The sequence below is a fragment of the Cylas formicarius genome, unplaced genomic scaffold, assembly GCF_029955315.1.
Source record: "Cylas formicarius isolate icCylForm1 unplaced genomic scaffold, icCylForm1.1 PGA_scaffold_12__32_contigs__length_19106922, whole genome shotgun sequence".
In the NCBI taxonomy this organism is placed as follows: Eukaryota; Metazoa; Arthropoda; class Insecta; order Coleoptera; family Brentidae; genus Cylas; species Cylas formicarius.
The window spans coordinates 18,174,280-18,193,477 of record NW_026844225.1 but is presented as its reverse complement, the minus strand read 5'-3'; the positions used below and the strand labels follow the sequence as shown (position 1 = coordinate 18,193,477).

Here is a 19,198-nt window from a genome sequence, read left to right as displayed (position 1 = left end):
TCTACTTACCACTGCAAGTTGAAAATTGCAGTCTGTGCTTCGAAATGTCAGTCTTCCCATTCGAAACAAAATTCCCTAAATTTAAACTTCCAGAGCGCATTCACCGGAGCTAACACTTACGGAACCGTTCTCGGTAGCGGTTGTCTCGGAATGTGTTTTTGCATTTAAAGTGGCACGAAAATTGACAAGAGCTTCGAAATATACCATAAAAGTAGTACAACGGGAGCACTCTGGGGGTACCGATTATGACACACCAAACACATCCATCTGACTAGATAAAGAAATTCGAGTAAGCTTTACAAGGGCTATTTGGTGTTTTGCTCTTTACTGTCAAGCGCTTTCTGGCTTTGAAGCACTTTTGTTTTCCACAACCCGTTTGCTTAATCTAGTTCCAATATATGCGCGGCTGATTAATTTTCTTTATCACTGTTTATTACGGAAAAACTGATGCGTCGCATCAGTAAGTTTTATCGGCATGCTATATTGGGTGTACATATATTCCTTGTCAACCTTTTGCCTATCTACAGGCAAGAAACGCATAGTGTCAAAACTCCGGAACTGTTAGATCCGTTGAACGCGCTGGTTGAATTTTAGTTAGTAGTTGGTCAGATGGGGAAACGTCAATTTTCTTTTATTTATGGGAACTATATTCTCAAGTTAAACACCAGTAAAATCAAAATAAATCGAAAATCTAAGGCAAATGTGGTTAAAACGTCTGTTCTGGTATTCGTTTAGTTAAAATCACAATCTTATGCTAATAAAAATAGTTGTGGACTTCTCTACAATGGAGAAATATTTCCATTATTTATAAACAAACTGTCAATTATGGTGCAACTACGAATATTTAGATGAGTCGGATTTTAGATTGAATGGGTAAATAATTGTTGATGTTGATCAAAGTTTAATTTTCGACAGTTGGAATATTACGATTGAAAAAAGAGCATTTATTTGACTATTTGCCTAACGATTTTTTTAAATGTAGAATTTAGTGTTCGTTTAAAAAAATCACTTACAAATGTATCATAATAATAATTCCCGCCCACATTTTCACCTACATATTTTTTAAATATGTGGGTTTTAATACACCTAGCAAGTAACCATTCAATTTATGGTAATATTTATTTATAACGCAGTTTTTAGCTGACCTATGAGAGCGAAAAACAAAAGCGTATTAAACATGGACGTTTTTGATAATGTTTTGCTGAATGCATCACAATTTATTAAAGGTAAATCCATAGTTAGCAGTTTATTAAATTTTATTTTAATTAATTTCTTACATTTTCAGGTCACTTGTTTTTTGTGTCTTTAAATACCGATATCAAACCGAAATCCATCCCATCTGTACATTATTTTTCAATTGATAATGAACTTACATATGACAGCTTTTACCTCGATTTTGGACCTTTAAATTTGGCTATGCTGTATCATTATTGTGTGAAGCTGAGACGAAAACTTAATAATCCAGCTTTCGCAAATAAGAAAATTGTGCATTACACAGGCTCCAATGTGCAAAAAAGAGTTAACGCAGCTTTCCTAATTGGGTCATATTCGGTGAGAAATATCAACTGCAGTTGTCTTTATATAATATAATTTTCTTCACAGATAATATACCTCGGTTTTGAACCTGAAGAAGCGTATGAGATTCTGAATCATGACTCCACCAAGGATTATATGCAGTTTCGAGATGCATCAATAGGTGAACCTTACACTCTTTCATTGTTGGATTGCCTAAGAGCAATTAAGAAAGCTCTGGAGTTTGGATTTTTTAATTTTGACAACTTTGATTTTCTGGAGTATGAACATTATGAACGAGTGGAAAATGGAGATTTTAACTGGATTGTTCCAAATAAATTTATTGCATTCTGTGGTCCGCACAATCATTCCAAGCTGGAAATGGGTTATCCGATTCATTCACCAGAAACATATTTTGCTTATTTCAGGAGGCATAAAATCAGCACTATTATTAGATTAAATAAAAAGGCATATGATTCTTATAAATTTATCCAAGCTGGTTTTGACCACAAAGACCTTTACTTCGCGGATGGTGGGACACCTACTAGGCGAATTATGTATCATTTTATCAATATCTGCGAAACAGCTAAAGGTGCCATCGCAGTGCATTGCAAAGGTACGAAAACCACAAATAAAATAAAATTATTTTTCTAATATATAAAAATTAACATAAAATACGGCTTCCAGCTGGGTTGGGTAGGACTGGTTCCTTAATCGCTTGTTATATAATGAAGCACTGGAAATTTACTGCAGAAGAAGCAATTGCTTGGATCCGTATATGTCGGCCTGGTTCTATTATAGGCCATCAACAAAGCTGGCTACGAGCGTGGGTTAATTTCTGTTTATTATATGCAGTATGTCCAAGATGAGAATGCTCAAACAATTTTCCGAGACCTCCTTGCTCTTATCTTGGACATATTGTGTATGCAAATAATGCAAACTCAATTTATTTCCAGGAGGCAGGCTCAGCTGTGGGAAGCTGGTGAATTATATCGTGAACAGAATGGTCTGTCCTCTCCTATAAAATTTTCTGTAGGGATCTACAGTATGTCTGAGCTAAAGCAAAAGAAGGGTCAGGATAATGTGACAGGTATTATGAGAAAAGTAGACTGCATGGAAATAAATGACCCGCCTGAGCCCGAATATGAAGAAAGTAAAATTCCCACTCAAGGTGATAAACTAAACGAAATTAAAGCGCAAAGAAGCAGGCTTAAGCCTCTCGGAAGCATGAAGTAATTGCGCAACTGTGGTAATTATCTGCACAACTGACATTGCATTCATTTCAGCACTGATCGCTTGAGAAGGATTCATTTAACCAACGCTACTTCCAATCAAACCACGCTAAGGGGCGGTAAGATTATTAGCAATGGATCACGCGTTTCTGGCTGCTCAAGCAACCGAATCGTGACCAAAAGGTTTGTTTAATCACAGACATGTTTGGGCTTGAACTTTGAACTGTGGAATGGCTTTCATCTGGGGGTTAACCACTTTGCACTGTATTACTTAACCTTTTTACCCCATTTTAATTTTTATTTAGCAACGTGTTTCACTGTTTTAGTTTTTTTTTTTATAAATTAAGTAAGCATATTTTGCAAAGACGGCGCCTAGTGACCTAGCATTTGGCGTAGGTGGACTTTTACTCGCTCCATTCTGATATTCCGCTTCTCGGGAAAGATTACGAAAAACGACGATTTGAATCTATTTGTCGTTGTATTTGTTATCATTAGCTCTTTTCCTAAGTGTCGCTGGGGTTTCCCTTTATTCCATTGTGGAAATTTTAGCAGCCATAATTTTCACCAAATGTACCAATATCACAATACAACGATTCGATCTTTTTTCCTTGTTCACAGAGTACTGCGGAAGTCTCCCACTCCATAAACGGAAAAATAACGGCGGACTGGAATCTTAAATGTCAACTTAGCTATTGAGTATAAACAATCCACAGAAAACTAAAACATGTGCGCATAAAATAAATAAGTTGTTAATACCAAGACAATAGAGGGATTATTAACTAAAAACAGCCCATTGGGTCGAAAAGACCCCAGTCCGCCAATTTGCGATTTTAATTAATTAGGTAGTTTCCCTTTTTATAAATGGTTGTTTAAATTTTCGTATTAGTGAGACAAAAACCCTACAATGAGTGAATAGCAAAAACGGCTAAAAAATTGGCTACATTTGATAGTTCAGTGGTTAACCCCTAGGCTTTCAAATGTCTATATTTGTGTTCGTTGCATGTAATCAATTTGTCTTATACTCCTGCTTTTAGTTAATGGTTGGCCAAATTTTCCTTGATTTGATTTGGTTTTTTCATTTTCTGTTATATTTTGTATAATTTTTTATGTTACTAATTAATTGTTGGTTTGTAGTTTTATCCATAGTTGTGCTTAAATTTGTTAGAAACCTACATAAACGAGATGTACACGTAAACTGCAGAAGTTGAGAGCAATGCATGTTGCGCTGGTTAGCTTATCTAAATCGATGATTGACAATGGCGGTCTCCATGCGTTGCGTTTATTGTTGACAGAATTGAAACAAAAGAAACTGCTCCCAAGAAAATAACTGCGAGGAAAGTGGTAACCCCCATCTCCGCTTTGTCAAATGACAAAGCCCAATTAAGCAATAATAAGCTACCGGTTAAGTTGGGTTTGGTGCGATTAGTGAAAAATGGGCAGACCTATCAAAACTGTCAAGCTTCAGAAGACCAAGTAATCAAGCGCACTAAGCGGGCCTTACCATTGGAGAAAGACAAATGTAGCCCGAGGTCTGTAAAAGTTTTACGTCGTTCCCTGATTAACTTTAGATCTGAAACGTGCGAGAAAACTGACAAAATGTATTTACCGTCAGTGAAACTCAATAAAAGTATATAATTTTTATCAGCACAAGACGTGTGCTCTTTGGAATGATGTTACTTTGTGTCGCAGGAGGAAAGTATTAGTTTTCTATTTGTGTAACTTCTGCCGTTTTCTGTTGTATTGTGTTTTTAATTCGAATTCGAAAAGAATAAGTATTGTTAGATATAGCCTAATTGGTGCTTTAAAGGCATTTTCTTTTTTGGAAAGGCCTTCCCAATGCTTTTTTAATTTTTATGAGTATCTCTTTTTTTAATGTACTTTTTTTGCTACAGCTACTGGAACCATATTGTATATAATTTTTTTCTAAATAACCAGTTGCTGTAAGCTGAACTTTTTTTAGTACCTTCATCCTTGGGTTCTTTTTTGTTACATAAAGTGATTATACATTATTAAATGTAAATATTTTAGAGTAAAGGAGTGTGTTATTACCCACATATTTTTTTTAAAGATGTATTTTTCCGTACCTAGTTAAAGAGATTTTATAACTTTTGTTATCCTATATGAATTATTAAGTAACAGTTTATGCCTTAAATGTATGTAGATCATATCTTAGGAAAGCAATGTTGGTAAATATCAAAGTGTAAAGGCAGTTACAAAAATGCAACTGCCTTAACTTTATGTGGGATGTCCCTCAATGTCTTTTTGAAAATATCCCGGGGTTTGTTAAATCTCGGCATATATTTCTGTTACACATGTGAAGCTTTTTAGACTTAGTAAATGGCTCGTTAAAGGCAATGTAGCGATTTTATTGACTCATGCAATATTAATCTCGATCATTTAAATTTGTCTCCCAACTTTATTTATAGATCAATATTTCATCTTATGTTGTCACCAAATAGTTGTGTGGATCTTTTAATAAATGTTTTTTTTTTAATTCTAATGCCTTATATTTAATAACTTAATTACCCTCAGAAATAACGTTGACTTCAAATAAACGTGTGAAATTTACGGAAATATCATTTCGGTTAAGTGTAATATGTATATACTTATTTTTTTTACTATCAAAATCATAAAAAAACTAAAACACAAGCATAATGACCATAGCTGGCACAGAACAGCGTTTTGACGTCATAATTCATAAATAAATAATTCATAAAACTTAATCCTAGCAATTTAGGCCAATAAAAATGCGATGAAGAAGAAGTTATAGTTAACCTAACTTTTCTAATATAACCTTAAATAAAATTTAACTTGGAAAGTAATGTTTTTGGTGATGAATAAGTTTTGGCTCATATTTCCGACTTTTCTGCATTACTTTTCGTTGGCGTTTGCCAGCGACGTGCTAGGTTGCGGCGGATTTATAAAAAGTCACGTTCCTATAGATTTCTCGAAAATTGAAGTGAAATTGTAGGCGGAATCGGATAAAGATTGCTAATAAAACAAATAATAATTATTATTGCAGAATTACAAGACAGGGTATTGTCAAAGACAGAACGAATTGTGCACCCAATAATGGTTACTATTTTCTGCCTATATATGACAAAGGCGAATTCATATTACAGGTAAGGTATGTCTACAGATGTAAAGATAATTTAATTAATATCCCTTAGCTTTCTCCACCTCCTGGCTGGACTTTGACGCCAAAAGAAGTCCAATTAAACATTGATGGTCGCGATGACTGTTCTCTGGGAAAGGACATTAATTTTGTATTTAAAGGATTTGGTATTACTGGTAAGGTAGAAAGCTTAGGTGGTAACAAAGGTGGGCCTAAAGGAGTATTGGTTGAGTTACAATCAACTGATGATAGAAGGATCACTCAGACAGATGATCATGGCAATTTTTTCTTTTCCCCAGTTTTTCCTGGTGTTTACACTGTTTCAATATCACACCCTAAGTAAGTTTAGATTATTTATGATTTTTTTTTTTGTGAAAAACTTTCCTGACAGGTGGCAAATCTACAAAAAGTCGTTTGATGTGGCAGTTAAAGAAGGTAATACTGAATTACCTTCCCAGAGTTTCCTTGTTCATGGTTATGATGTAACAGGAAAAATTCTTACTGCTCAAGGTAACCCAGTTAAAGACACCATAGTCGCATTAGTGTTTAAAGATGGGGTTTGTTTGTTATTGTTCAAAGTAGTCTTTTTATTAACATATTATTTTCTTAAGGGTAAAACTGCTGTTGACAAATGTAACAAAAATGAATTGGTTGAATTTCAATTGCAAAACAGATTGTTGTGTCATGTTACTTCCAACGATAAGGGAGAATTTGAGTTTCCTGTGGTGCCTTATGGCAGATATTCTGTTGTGCCGTATTATAGAAAAAACAATATTTACTATCAACCAGAGAAAATTGATTTTGAAGTAGGACATGATAGTGTTGAACTACCTCAACACTTTTTGGTAAGATAAATTAGATATCCCAACAACCAATTGGATGGCGCTCAATTACTTAATTTGGAAGGTTATTGGATTTAGTGTATCTGGTAAAGTAACAAATGGTAAAGAGAAGGGAATTTCGAATGCAAAAATATACCTGAATGGCCAAGAAGTTGCTAAGACTGATGAATTTGGCAATTATCTGCTTGAAAAGTTGAAAGTTGCTAAATATAAGTTGAAAGCTGAAGCAGGTAGATTGCACATATTATATCCTTATGTAATAATAGTTATATTTGCATTATGAAAAATTTGTTACTTTCTTTGTAGAGGATTTATTATTCGATGAAATAACATTATATATAGACACAAATATTAAGATGTTGCCAGATTTAGTGCCCTCAGCTTTTAAGGTATGTGGTGAGGTAATAAGTGACAAACCTCAAGCTGTTGCATTTAGTAAAATAGGATCCACCGACTTTGTCACCACTAAAACCAATTTCGATAACCAATTTTGTCAGTACCTTGCACCGGGAAACTATAAAGTTCAAGTCTTAATTAGCGAAGAAGACAAGAAAAACAGAGTCCAGTAATTTGAGAAGTTTAAATAAAAATGTCCAATGGTTCAAAAATTTTAATTTTCAGATTTTTTCCATTAAGCCAATTAATTGAAGTCACTTCAGAACATTTATTTGATGTAGTATTCTCCCAGTTGAAATCTAATATAACCGGTAAACTTGATTGCATCCAAATAAATGACTGTGAGGATTTGGATGTTATACTGAAATCGGGGTTTGATGAAATTACCGTTTTTGTAAAAGGTATTGCAACGTTGCTAATTGATTGCTAATTTTCAGTTATCAAATATATTTTAGATTCTAAATATTATGCTACAAATATGTCCCCAGGATTTTATGAAATAATATTGAAACCTAATAAATATTGCTGGAAAACTAATAAACACACTTTAAATGTAAACAGTCTTTCAGTAGAAGCGCCGCATTTTATACAGACTGGTTATCTTGTAAACGTTGTGTCATCTCACGATGTTAAGGTGGGACTTTGTAAGTTTTTTCACTTTTCTGTTCATGATCCTTCAATGCTTTAGATCTTGTATAACACAATTGGAGACGGAAAACTATCTGAAGTTAAAATTTCAAGAGGAACCACTTCATTTTGCGTAAATGCACCGGGAGAATATAAGTTCTTGATTAGGAGTTGCCACAGTTACGACTCTGATACATTTACGTATAATACAAATTCAAAGAACAACGAAATCACTTTGAATGCGATAAAACACACGGTCACGTTGGCAATTGAAAGCGACGCCAATTACGGACCTATAGAAGTAAATCTAGAAATTGACGGCGAAAAAACGGTAGAAACTGTTTCATATGCGAATGGAAACTATGATCTCAGACTCATCTTAAAGCCTGAAGCGGTCGCGATTGTAACACCTCAGTCTGATTTGTTAGTTTTCAAGCCGGAAGTGCTGAACGTTGTAGGGGTCAATGATTGTGAAAACATCGGGAGAAAAATTAACGCCCGCAAGGGGAAAATATTTCAAGGAAAACTCATTCCCCCATTGCCAGGAGTAGTTGTCACTGTTGATAGATTAGATAATGATCAATTATTGACTGTGGAAACTGACTCAAAAGGATTGTATAAGTTTCCACCCTTAGATGCCACAGCTGAATATCACATTAGTGCGCAAAAAGACTCGTATATAATTACAGGTCCTGATGATGATGGCAATTTCAGGGCTCAAAAGTTGGCAGAAATAATTATAGAAGTTGTGGATCATAAGGATAAGTCTCCTCTTTCAGTTAGTTTTACCTAATTAAAATAAAGCTGTTACAAAGTTAATATGCTTACTTCCAGGGGGTGTTGGTATCATTATCAGGTGGGGAAAGTTACAGGAGGAATTTGCAAACTGATCAAATTGGAATAATCGCCTTTTATTCCTTAAGTGCGGGGGACTACTTTTTGAAACCAATGTTGAAGGAATATCAGTTTGAACCAGCATCAAAACTAGTTACCATAAGAGAAGGAGAAACTGTAAAAGTACAGTTAGGGTGTGTTATTAGCAATTAGAAATTAATCAAAATTAATATGTTGTGATTATTTAGTGGAAAACGAGTAGCTTTCAGTGCGTATGGCAAAATTACATCTTTGAACAAAGATCCCATTGAAAATGTTAATGTTATCGCATCTGGTATGGACAACTGCACATCTTATTCAGAAGAAACTACTAGCGATCAAATGGGCAAATTTAGAATCCGGGGGTTGCAACCATATTGCTCATTTAAGGTTTACGTGGAAGTCGGAAAAAAATATGGAAATAATTTGGAAAGAACATCGCCAGAATTCATAGAAGTTAAGGTAAATGTTAAATTAATTCCTGTTCAAGATAAACTGAGTCGTCCGAAATTTCAGAATATAAATGAGGACGTGAAAAACTTATCCATAATTGTATTTTACCCCATACCGAAGTTGACTGTATTGGTAAAAGTCTATGCGGAAAATGCGGACCACTACAAAGCTTTGAAGTTAAAATTATACTGTGATAGTGATGGTCCCACCCTTCTCCATTCAATATCCCTAGAAAATCAGGCCAAAGGGATAGAAGGGAACTACGGACTATTGATAGCTTTTCCGGCACTAACAGTTAATGGAAAATTATATTCCGTTCATCTAGAATCTTCTCAGATCAAATCCAAGGCTCGAGCGAGATATTTTAACGCGAATTCTACTTTTAAATATATTGAATTAGATTTTAAAATAAAGTCTACAATTATCGAACAGCCGATTAAGCAGACATCGTTATGGACCGTTGTATTTATTATTTTAGTTCTGGCGGGCTTGTATAACATTCAATTCCTTTCTACTATAGTGAAGGAAAATGTTAATTTCAATTTTAATCATTTGGTCAATTTATTACCCCTCCAAAATTCAAGAAAGGTAGCTAGTTATAACGAAACTGATATCGATCAAATTGTACAAGATATCAACAATATCAGATCGAAAAAGAAAAATAACTAATTGTCTGCTCCTTGTTTTTTGTAAATGTAAAATTATATTTATTTGGCAGAAATTGTTCTTTTCCTTTATTGTACCTTATAATATCAAATATATGTTCCACTGTAAATAAAATATTTATACATTTATTTTTGGAATTTGTTTAATCTACCATTTTCCAAGTCCGGCCAGCTGAATAACCAAAAGCACTTCAGTTTTCAATACATTTATTGTGACTTTGTGAAATATCGTTTCATTTTAAATAAAATATGTAGTACAAATACTACTTAAGAGTAATTATATACATAATGATGTGCTTAATGAAAGAGTGCACATTTTTTCTATCAATAAGTGAACGAGATCATTGACTATATAAAATGCTAACACACTACTATATTGTGCTTGTTAGCGACGAGTTGCTACGTTCGCTGAAAAATAAATTTGGATCTTTTTTTATTAATATCTCATAACAATTGACCAAAAAAGAAAATCTCCGATTTTTTTAATTGACACAGATTATTGATCGATGATATCAATTCGTCCTCAACACGCGCACAATAGTAGTTAACATTTTTTAACAATCTTTTACAACACCAATTAACAGTTTATTTATACTGAACCTAAGACGAGAAACCAAGGCATTTCCATTTTCGACTACTGCTTTAGTTTTCAACAAATTTAAATAAAATTTAAAGGAAAAACGATGTATATGAATGTCTTGGCTTTTTCGATCACATATATTAGTAATAATGCCTTAAAACTAACAGTAAAAAGCGTATTAAATAAACGTTAAAATAAAACACAACCGTTACATGTACATAACATAAACTAAATTAAAGTTACTGCTTATTATGGATATTGTTTAGACAAAGAGCAAAACAAAAATATCCCCATCCTGTTTAGAGATTCATAAATCACTTATATAATCACATAAGACTGACTCCCTCGTACACTGCAGGACTCCAAAAAGAATGGGTAAAAACTTAAAATTTATTTTTTTAAAGAAAACTAAGTTCTAAGTAAAAAAAATAATTAACTAAAATTATCGCAGATAATGTCATACAATATGTGAATACTTATATATATATCCCTTGATACTCTTCTATTTTCTCGGATAAACAATACAATTTTATTGCACATAATATGTTATACAAAAATAATATTAAGAAAAAATCACCATCAGGTATCCCTAAATGTCAACAACTTCACAATAAAACTACCATTTCGGGGGTAGGCGGTCTCAAGAAGCGAAAACGAAATGTCATTAATAACTTGCCTATGAAAAAAAATCTATGTTAAGAACGTAGTTGTTTCAAAGCAGCTTTCCTCTGCACGGTTCTTCATGGATTGTCGTCACTCTCATAGATGCCTGCGTTCCTTGTTTAACGCAAATTAAAAAAAAAAAAAATCGGGTGTGTACTCCGTTTCGATCATTCTTATATTTTAGAATTATTTTCCGCGCAGTTATATAAACACGTGCACGTCTGTATAAAAATATTGAATTATTTTTTTAAGCACTTGAATTTAGAACTGTTTCTGGAAGCAACAACTACAAAAATATTAGTAATGTACACGATCGCTTTGAACACTACATTCAATCATTTTATACAGATCTTGGTGTTGACACCAGCCGTTTGTTTAAACATTTCGATATGTTTAAACAAGAAATTAATTTGAAGAATGTCTATGGACTACAAATCTCTAACAGATTATACTTACGGGAACCCGCTAAAGATACATCTCTATACATGGTGGTCCTAAATATAATGGAGAAACTTTAACAGCGTATTCAGCAGATAAAAATAAGTAAAAAAGTTCATATAAACTTTCGCAATTTAAGTTAATACCCTAATAATAATTAATTTTATTAATTTAACTAGAATTATTATAATAGTTTGAAAGCAAAATCTAGAAGAGATGTATTAAAAAATTAAAAGAAAAACTATTTTTTGCGCAATATTCCCTGTATCTCCTAAACGACGCATTTTAGGATACAAATGTATATGAACTTTTTTACTTACTTTTATCTGCTGAATACGCTCCATCATAATGAGGACCACTCTGTATATTCAGTAGCTTCACTAAAATATTTAACTTTTTAACATTTCCCTTTTTTAGTTTTACAAAACGAAATTTAAATTAATAAGGATATATTTTTTTACGGCAAATTAGGAGAATTCAAAGTTTAAACGAATCTGACTTTCTACGACTACAAATCGCAAATCGCAAAAATATTTGGATCAATGCCGTTAACGAAGAGTAATTGCGAACTCGAATGGGAACTTTAAAATCACGGACATTTGTATAACATAGAAACTAAAATTTAATATTGCGGACAAAAACTAAAAAAAACTCTTTATAACTTAAAAGAAATCTTTTTCAATTTTTTCGGCGGGTTTAATTTTAATCCTGAAGGAAATAATCGTTTCCCTTGCAATCATTAAAAAAAACAATACCCCAAAAACGGTTACTGAGAAACGCTTCAGTTAAACAAGGTAAGTGGTAAAGGAAGACAAAATTCTATTGCACATTACTAGCTAACTACTTGAGGAAACCTTCACGGGTTCCTGCGGTGTTAATTGCGGACTATTTACAGATTGATTTGCGCTGGGGGTAAGGGGCGTCAATGGCGGATTGTTTTGCGCCATCAGCTTTTGTCTGACCTCTCTGATTTTTAACTGCAAGCTCGATTTCGTAGGAAATATATCGGCGTGTTCCGCTTGAAACTTAGAAGTGGCTTGAGAGGTAGGGAAGTACGATTGCTCGTTAAATAATTGCATCACTAAAAGCCTGCGCTGCTCCAAAGTCCGTCTATGGCCTTTCTCTGAATCTCTCGAGGTACCAGGTGTGCGCGGAGTCCTTGGAGAGTTGCCCTCACCCATTTCCGTCAGTTCTATTTCATTGTGAAAAGAATGGGAACATTTTCAACCATTTCATAAAGTTTTACTTACCGCGAGCGTTTTCTATTGAAAAGTCTGGCCCGAAAAATTGGTTTCCAATTATAGGCTTCCCAGAAGAAGCAGACTTGGGTAAAGACAGCGGTGTTGGGACTTCAGTCTCCGACTCCTCGTCCATGGACATTCGATGAGACGAAGCCGTCAAAGGCGTTCGCTTCTTGTTATAATTAAACAAGCTGGGACTAGGCACGGAAATGGCACTCGGTGATTGACCTTCGTTAGGTTTGAATTGTGGCAAAGAGGAGAACTTTTTTTCAAAGTTGACGGCGTCCAACACTCTGGAATAATATAGTCACGCTAGACCTGAATTTTTATTCACCACATGCTTTCCCCTTACTTATCCATGCCATCTTCAATGTTCCTCTTAAAAAAACTTTTCTTGGTGCAAGGTGACGAGAGAGCCAAATTATCACTATCTTCACAAGCTGGCGAATGGGGCATCTGATTCTCAGAACCGTGGGAACCCTGAAGGCTGGACATAACTGCCATAGATTGTCTTCTCTGTAGGGGAGCACGACCCAATTGGGCTGGGGTTGGGGCCAATTTGAACTCCTGGTTTACATCAATATTAGATGGATCACTAGAATTCATGGATGCGTCCACGGCGGCTAGCTGTTCTAATGCCTGAGGTTGATGTATTAGGCCTAAAGTGAAAAATAAGTCATGATGAATGATATAAAAACAGTTTTGTGGTATCGCCTTACCACAGTGGTTAACAGCTGTTTTGGGAGTTGATGGATTCGGTGCTTCCAATGAGGAATGGATAGACGACTGATTCTGACTGGACATAAGCTTACTTTGGGATTGACTTACAATCACTGACTGTGTCACTGAAGGCTTAGATACCAAATGTAAACCCTGCAGTGATACACCCTTTCCTCCTTGATTGCTATCGGTTACTTTGAAAGATTGTGGCTGCATATAAAGGCATTGAACTGGTACATCAGATGTGGCGGTCGAAGCTACGACCACAAAAGGTTGGGATCTCTCAATTTCATTTGAAAGACAAATTGTAGGCTGGCCACCTATAAGAACCGTTAAAGGTGATTGGTAATTATTATGGTTACTGCCTTCACTCATGATTATGTGATTGGCTTTAATTTGCGGTTTTAGTATGGCTAATGTGTGGTTAGTTTTGCTTTGAATAGTCGAATTGACCCACTGCAATGTATCTGTTGGCTTTGGCGGATTTGTTCCCCAATTTTCATGGCCCCCTTCCTCCAGCCCCCCAGGTTTGGTGAATTTCGGTGAAGCAGGCATGGTTTTAAAAGCGCCACCTGTCGGCTGAAAGCCAGTAATACCTGAAGGGTTTATTGGGGAATGATAGTGAAAACTGAAAGTGCCGCTTGGAGCTGGACTATATTTAGGCGTTTCTTGAGATGGCATACTTGCTTTAATAGGCTTGGGCCTACAAGTAACATCTGAACCAGCTGTCGGACAATTACTGCCAACAGGACTAAACTGCTGATGTGGAAATATTCTATGGCCGTTGTCAGCGGAAGAATCCATGTCACTATGAGACTCTGAATCAGAATCGGTTACTTTTTCCTTGCACTTTAAATCAATCTCATGAACCATGGAATCCACTATAACTAGGTGATCGTCGTCGTCATCATCGGCTTGCAATGGATCTGTGTCTGACTGGTGGGGAAGAGTTCTCTCTATTTGATCCAAATTATGCACGGGAGACGTTTGTACCCTCGGACTAGTAACTGGGTCCCCAATTTCGCCGCTATCACCAGTAGAACTCAATTTGCTTCTTCCAGAACCAGTGGAAGATTTTCTTCTGTCCTTGTTACACCTAAAAAAATGACTTATTTAATCAATTACGGCGTCATAAAAAACCCTGCCGACCATTTCCATTCAGGATGTGCTTTGAAGTGCGCTTCCTTAACTTCTGTCGCTAGTTCGTGATATTTTTTCTTTTCCACCGGACCCAAGGCATACCACCACTCCCCTAAAATTTTGGACACCGTTCTATTATCTTGGTTCGGATGGCGTTGGTGCACAAGTCCTCTATGCCGTTTTGAAAAAATCATAAACGCGTTCATTGGTCGCCTTATACGCTCTTTGTTATTCTTTGGCTCTTTGTTATTACTTTGAAGGGAACTAAGCGACTGACTCCGACGCTGATGGTTATTTCTGCTATGTTCTATCCCATCACTACCTTCTGTTTCAAAAACATCATCGTCCTCCTCAGTGGGTGCGGGCAAATTTTCACCATCAACATCTTCATCTCCGCGTGAATCTAGTGGTGGCAGTCTACTTACCGGCGGTGCGGAAAGGGGAGGGGATAGTTGCGACGATTGAGGAGAATTTGGCCCACCGGGACTGGCAGTAAGAATGGGAACAATGGAATGCCACGGGATTATAAAAGCTGACTGCGTTTGTTGTGGGTTGGGGCCTACTTTTATTTGCGAAATTAAAGGTCTGGAAGGATTAGGAGAAACGGGAGCAGGCTGGGATATTTGGTGGGGAGAATGCTGCGCCTAGAATGAATGAATCATGAGACCATGGTATTTATTTCAGAATTTGATAATGACCTTGGTTTGCAAGGCACTTATCCTTTGGTGTGATCCTTGTAATGTTAAGGGATTGTGTCGAATTACGGGTTCTTTATGATTGAGATTTGGGGAAACTTGTTCAGACTTAACAATTACTGCTGCGGCGGTTTGATGAGTGCTTGGAGCCGACGTCACTTTTTTCACAACTGATTGTGTGGCAGCTGCTGGAAGTACTGGTACAAGTTGTGTTGGATTCACGATCACTGGTAAGCCGGGATTTATGTTGTTTGATGATAGATGACCCGGCCCAATTGTGGGATGTGTGTTGCCTAAATTACTTATGATATTTGAAGAAACCCGTGGTTGTATCAAGTGATCACTCTGTATAACCTTAAACATAAAATTACAAATCCAAGAAAATTTTGTTACAGGTACTATTTTTACCTGGCGCTGAAATGATTTTGGTTCTTCCATTTTGTTTTCAATTTCATGTTTTATCATCATTACATTTTTTTCATGGGTCTGAGATGGCACAACATATAAGGAACCTACAACCGCCATACTAGAGAAATCTTAGTAATCATACTTCTTAAAAGTACCTGTTGAGAGCAGAGAAGGTTCAGACTCCACAGATTGGTTTGAAGGACTTGTTAGTGCATGCTGTAAAATAACACTGGGTTGTTCCACAGCATTGATTCCCCACGGCCTTGGATTGGGAGAAACCCTTATCACACTTCCTTGAACAGGTCTTACCAATTCTGGTCTAATCACGGGTTGATGGTAAGGCGGATTGTATCCCTGAGGACCAGGCGAATTTATTTTTGGTAAACCATGTGAATGACTACTAGGGATTGGCATAAAAACGTTCTGGCGCAATCCTACTGTGATCGGAGATTGCATTGTGCGTGGTGACGATCCTGTTGGACCATTAGGTGAAAAAGCGGGAGTAGCAGACCGAGAACTCCCTAATGATACTAAAATACGACGTGTTTAGTGGAAATTGGAATTGTTCCAAGGAGAAAACGGACAAACCCAACATGTTAGCAGCATCAGTTTCTTCCTGATCAAATCTTCCTGTAATTCTTCTGTCAGTACAATTTGGAGATGTTTCCGAATCTCTGGAAGTGTCTTCACCATCACCCTTGCTGTTTGATCTTGGAAATGGTCCGCTTCTTAAACTATTTCCTTTCAGACTTAAATGCCTTGAACAATAACCCCTTCTTTGACTTTCTTTTGTGCAACCGTCTTTTGAACACAGCCTTCTCCATTGTTTACCATTAAACTTCTTTCTTATCCCGTTGGGGTTTGAGACAACATCGCCTTTCTTATATTTATGGGGGGTAGCAGCTTGACTGCGAGGAGTGGTCGGCTGGGAGCGGGTTACACTACTTGACGAACTACCGCGACTATGCATACTACTCCTTTTAGAACTACCCGAAAGTTTGGCATCCACTTCTGAATGAAATGTTTCTTGTCTAAGTTCGTCTTCACTTTCACAAAACTCATCATAATGTCTACCATTTGAAAGAGGAGTACAAGCGCTAACAGGAGTATGAAGTGTCGGAGATATTTGATTATTACGGCAATAATCTATTGCTTGGGAATTAATGATTTCCAGACTGGGTTCTAAGTTTTCTAATTCGTCCCACCAAGGTGGTCTCAGCAATCTTAAATCCGCCCGTTTTACGGTAACTTCGCAGGATTTTTCCCCTATTACAGCTACGACAAACCGCACAGGTTGCCCCTCAAGTATAGTACAGACAACACCTTCGACAAACATACTCTGGTTATGCCGAACACAAACCCGTGTACCCAAACTTATTTGGTTTACAGATGGACTCGCATCACCTATCACATTATAACACTCATTGTCAAAGACATTTTCGTAAGTTAATTTCTCCTTGTCCGATTTCCCATCCAACACGACCGTTATCTAATTTAAAGAAAATAAGGTACTGTTAAGTATTAAGTTTTGTAGACCAAAGGACTATAAGAAAAAGGGAAAGCGAATGAGTACCGCAAAAAAAAAACATATATTGATAGAGAAGACAAATCTGGGATCCACAAGATTCACTATGAGAAAAGGAAGCAGGAACAAAATGCACTACAATTGTTAAAAAAAATTACAATGGCGCCAGTAGTCTGTATTAATTACGACCAATGGGGGGGGGGGGGGGGGGGTTACAGAGAAAAGGTCGGATGTTGCAATAGTGTCATAGGGGTGCCGATTCTTGCTCACCACGACTATTACTACACATAATTGAGAAAATTTTCCTTAAACGGTTTGTATTTAATAAATAGAAAATAAAAATGCCCAGGTTAAAAATATAGACAGTTCGGGGATCATTTGAGATCAAAGGATTTTCGTGTGCAAAGATCAGAGTGGATATAGTTGCGTTGAGAATTATTACTTGGTATAAAAATAACGCAGATGTAAAAACTAATTTTTAATTTAATTATTTTAATTATTAGTACTCACAGTTGAACCAGTGGCCTCCCGAATAACGCCGGGGTAGTAGAAGTCACCCTGTTTTGCCAAAACTCTATGCTCACACCATTCACTTAGATCAACATTAATTTGCTTATTTATTTGCTTAAGAATTGTTGGTTCTTCACAGAGATTAATTCTTGCTGGACACGAGTAATCCACAGCGGTCGCTTGAGGTGGTATAGATGCAACACTTTGGACGACCGACACTGGTATACATGCTTGGGCCTGATTTTCATCAAGTTCAGAGGGGTCGAATTTACGTTTTTTTGGCAATTTACGTACTCCCATTTCCATGTTTAACACACGAATTGACGCTTCCAATTAAACTTAAAAACAATTACGAATATGTTCTAAACGGTTTTTCCACATCTTCTCTTGGTATATATATTATCCCGTTCATTATGATGAACATTTGAAAAATTCCACTGATTTTTCAATACGTAGATGTAACCAAAGATTCTGGCATTTCAAACCGCCTTGGATCGACGAAAATTTTTTAAACAATTGGAAACGCATTCAGATTACTAGTTATGAGTAATAAATAAATACTACTTTATGAATGGAATGTTATTATAGTAGAGGATAGTAAATAAACACGTCCAATATATGGCCCATCAAGTGTTGGCTAATATGCCTTACGTTCACCTACCGACATAATACACTTGTTTATTCTTGTAAATTTTATCGCACAATTCACATATTTATAAACTATCATTATATTAAAAGCAATATAATCACAACATTATTTTCTGAACACCCACAGAACGCACAGAACCATTGGAATAGTAACATTTTTTTTCCCCCACCAACCGAATCAGCCGTGCTTTGTGCATGCGTCTGGCTCGTTGCGTTGATTGCCCACCTAGAATATTCAACAAGATAAAGATAACAATAATAATTGCACCGATTTTGATTTTGCCACAGTCAGTAATAATTATTCTCCTTTCTTTGACTACAGACTCTTTATTACAATGAGGTGAAAGATAACAAATAACGTTCCACTACAAAATTAACCTATAGAATAAATTGAATGAATATATTTATCACTTAAATTTTAGGCGTACTAACATTGGTTTATCATGGAAACTCTTGCTGCGCGGCCTATGCATTGGTGATCAAAAACTATTGACAAGTAATTAAAAAAAATGTTAGGCCGACAAAGGCGTCATGAAACCGTTTTATCTAATCACAAGAAAGAGCAGACGAAGAGAGAGTTCAGTTCAAAAAGCATAAAAGTTGAAAAGCAATATCTGTGACGTAACAGTCAATCGTAATTGTCCATATTGACTTAAATTGACAGATGTTCATTCTACTCAGCATGGCGCGGTTGTTTCGACTTTATTAAACAAAACAATTTAAAAATAACCAACTTACGTTGGATCATTGTTTAAAAACAAAATCAGGTCCAAGAACTACAAAATATCTATAAACAGTTCCAGTAAAAATTTTGACCTATACATCACCCTAGCTATACAAGCTCTACTTGAAGACTCGCATAAACAATTTAATGAGATGCTTAAATAATTTCCAAGATTTACGATATTAGCGCGA

The 19,198-nt window shown here is 35.9% G+C and overlaps 3 protein-coding genes across 9 annotated transcripts; 2 read left to right on the top strand and 1 right to left on the bottom strand.

The window, feature by feature from the left end:
• Window positions 1-618: 618 nt before the first annotated feature.
• On the top strand, window positions 619-5,230 carry LOC132695636 (dual specificity protein phosphatase CDC14C-like). 4 transcript variants are annotated; one of them, XM_060660000.1, is made up of 8 exons: window positions 619-873; window positions 1,141-1,226; window positions 1,286-1,551; window positions 1,603-2,128; window positions 2,200-2,338; window positions 2,469-2,744; window positions 2,799-2,927; window positions 4,037-5,230. In XM_060660000.1, exons 2-8 carry the CDS (start codon window positions 1,148-1,150, stop codon window positions 4,377-4,379), a joined length of 1,758 nt encoding a protein of 585 aa, XP_060515983.1. In that variant the 5' UTR covers window positions 619-873; window positions 1,141-1,147; the 3' UTR covers window positions 4,380-5,230. The 4 variants fall into 4 exon arrangements, with proteins under 4 accessions (XP_060515983.1, XP_060515982.1, XP_060515985.1 ...); XM_060659999.1 differs by having other exon boundaries at window positions 1,134-1,226; XM_060660002.1 differs by having other exon boundaries at window positions 1,134-1,226; window positions 3,879-4,179.
• A 285-nt stretch (window positions 5,231-5,515) lies between these two features.
• On the top strand, window positions 5,516-9,844 carry LOC132695694 (BOS complex subunit NOMO3). Its single transcript, XM_060660112.1, has 13 exons — window positions 5,516-5,711; window positions 5,767-5,866; window positions 5,915-6,198; window positions 6,251-6,416; window positions 6,471-6,704; window positions 6,766-6,931; window positions 7,008-7,266; window positions 7,323-7,498; window positions 7,553-7,731; window positions 7,786-8,502; window positions 8,559-8,752; window positions 8,807-9,059; window positions 9,114-9,844. Exons 1-13 carry the CDS (start codon window positions 5,566-5,568, stop codon window positions 9,717-9,719), a joined length of 3,480 nt encoding a protein of 1,159 aa, XP_060516095.1. The 5' UTR covers window positions 5,516-5,565; the 3' UTR covers window positions 9,720-9,844.
• Window positions 9,845-9,913: 69 nt separating this feature from the next.
• LOC132695830 (protein capicua homolog) lies at window positions 9,914-19,129 on the bottom strand. Of its 4 annotated transcripts, none has more exons than XM_060660337.1 (12): window positions 18,716-18,848; window positions 17,636-18,509; window positions 16,189-17,089; window positions 15,756-16,130; window positions 15,601-15,704; window positions 15,196-15,546; window positions 14,507-15,141; window positions 13,954-14,453; window positions 13,357-13,677; window positions 12,990-13,296; window positions 12,647-12,930; window positions 9,914-12,588 (listed from the first exon to the last, which is right to left on the bottom strand). In XM_060660337.1, the coding sequence occupies exons 2-12, from the start codon at window positions 17,939-17,941 to the stop codon at window positions 12,233-12,235; spliced, it is 4,440 nt and encodes a 1,479-aa protein (XP_060516320.1). In that variant the 5' UTR covers window positions 17,942-18,509; window positions 18,716-18,848; the 3' UTR covers window positions 9,914-12,232. The 4 variants fall into 4 exon arrangements, with proteins under 4 accessions (XP_060516320.1, XP_060516322.1, XP_060516319.1 ...); XM_060660339.1 differs by having other exon boundaries at window positions 14,041-14,453; XM_060660336.1 differs by lacking the exon at window positions 18,716-18,848 and adding an exon at window positions 19,022-19,129 and having other exon boundaries at window positions 13,357-14,453.
• Between the last annotated feature and the right edge of the window lie 69 nt (window positions 19,130-19,198).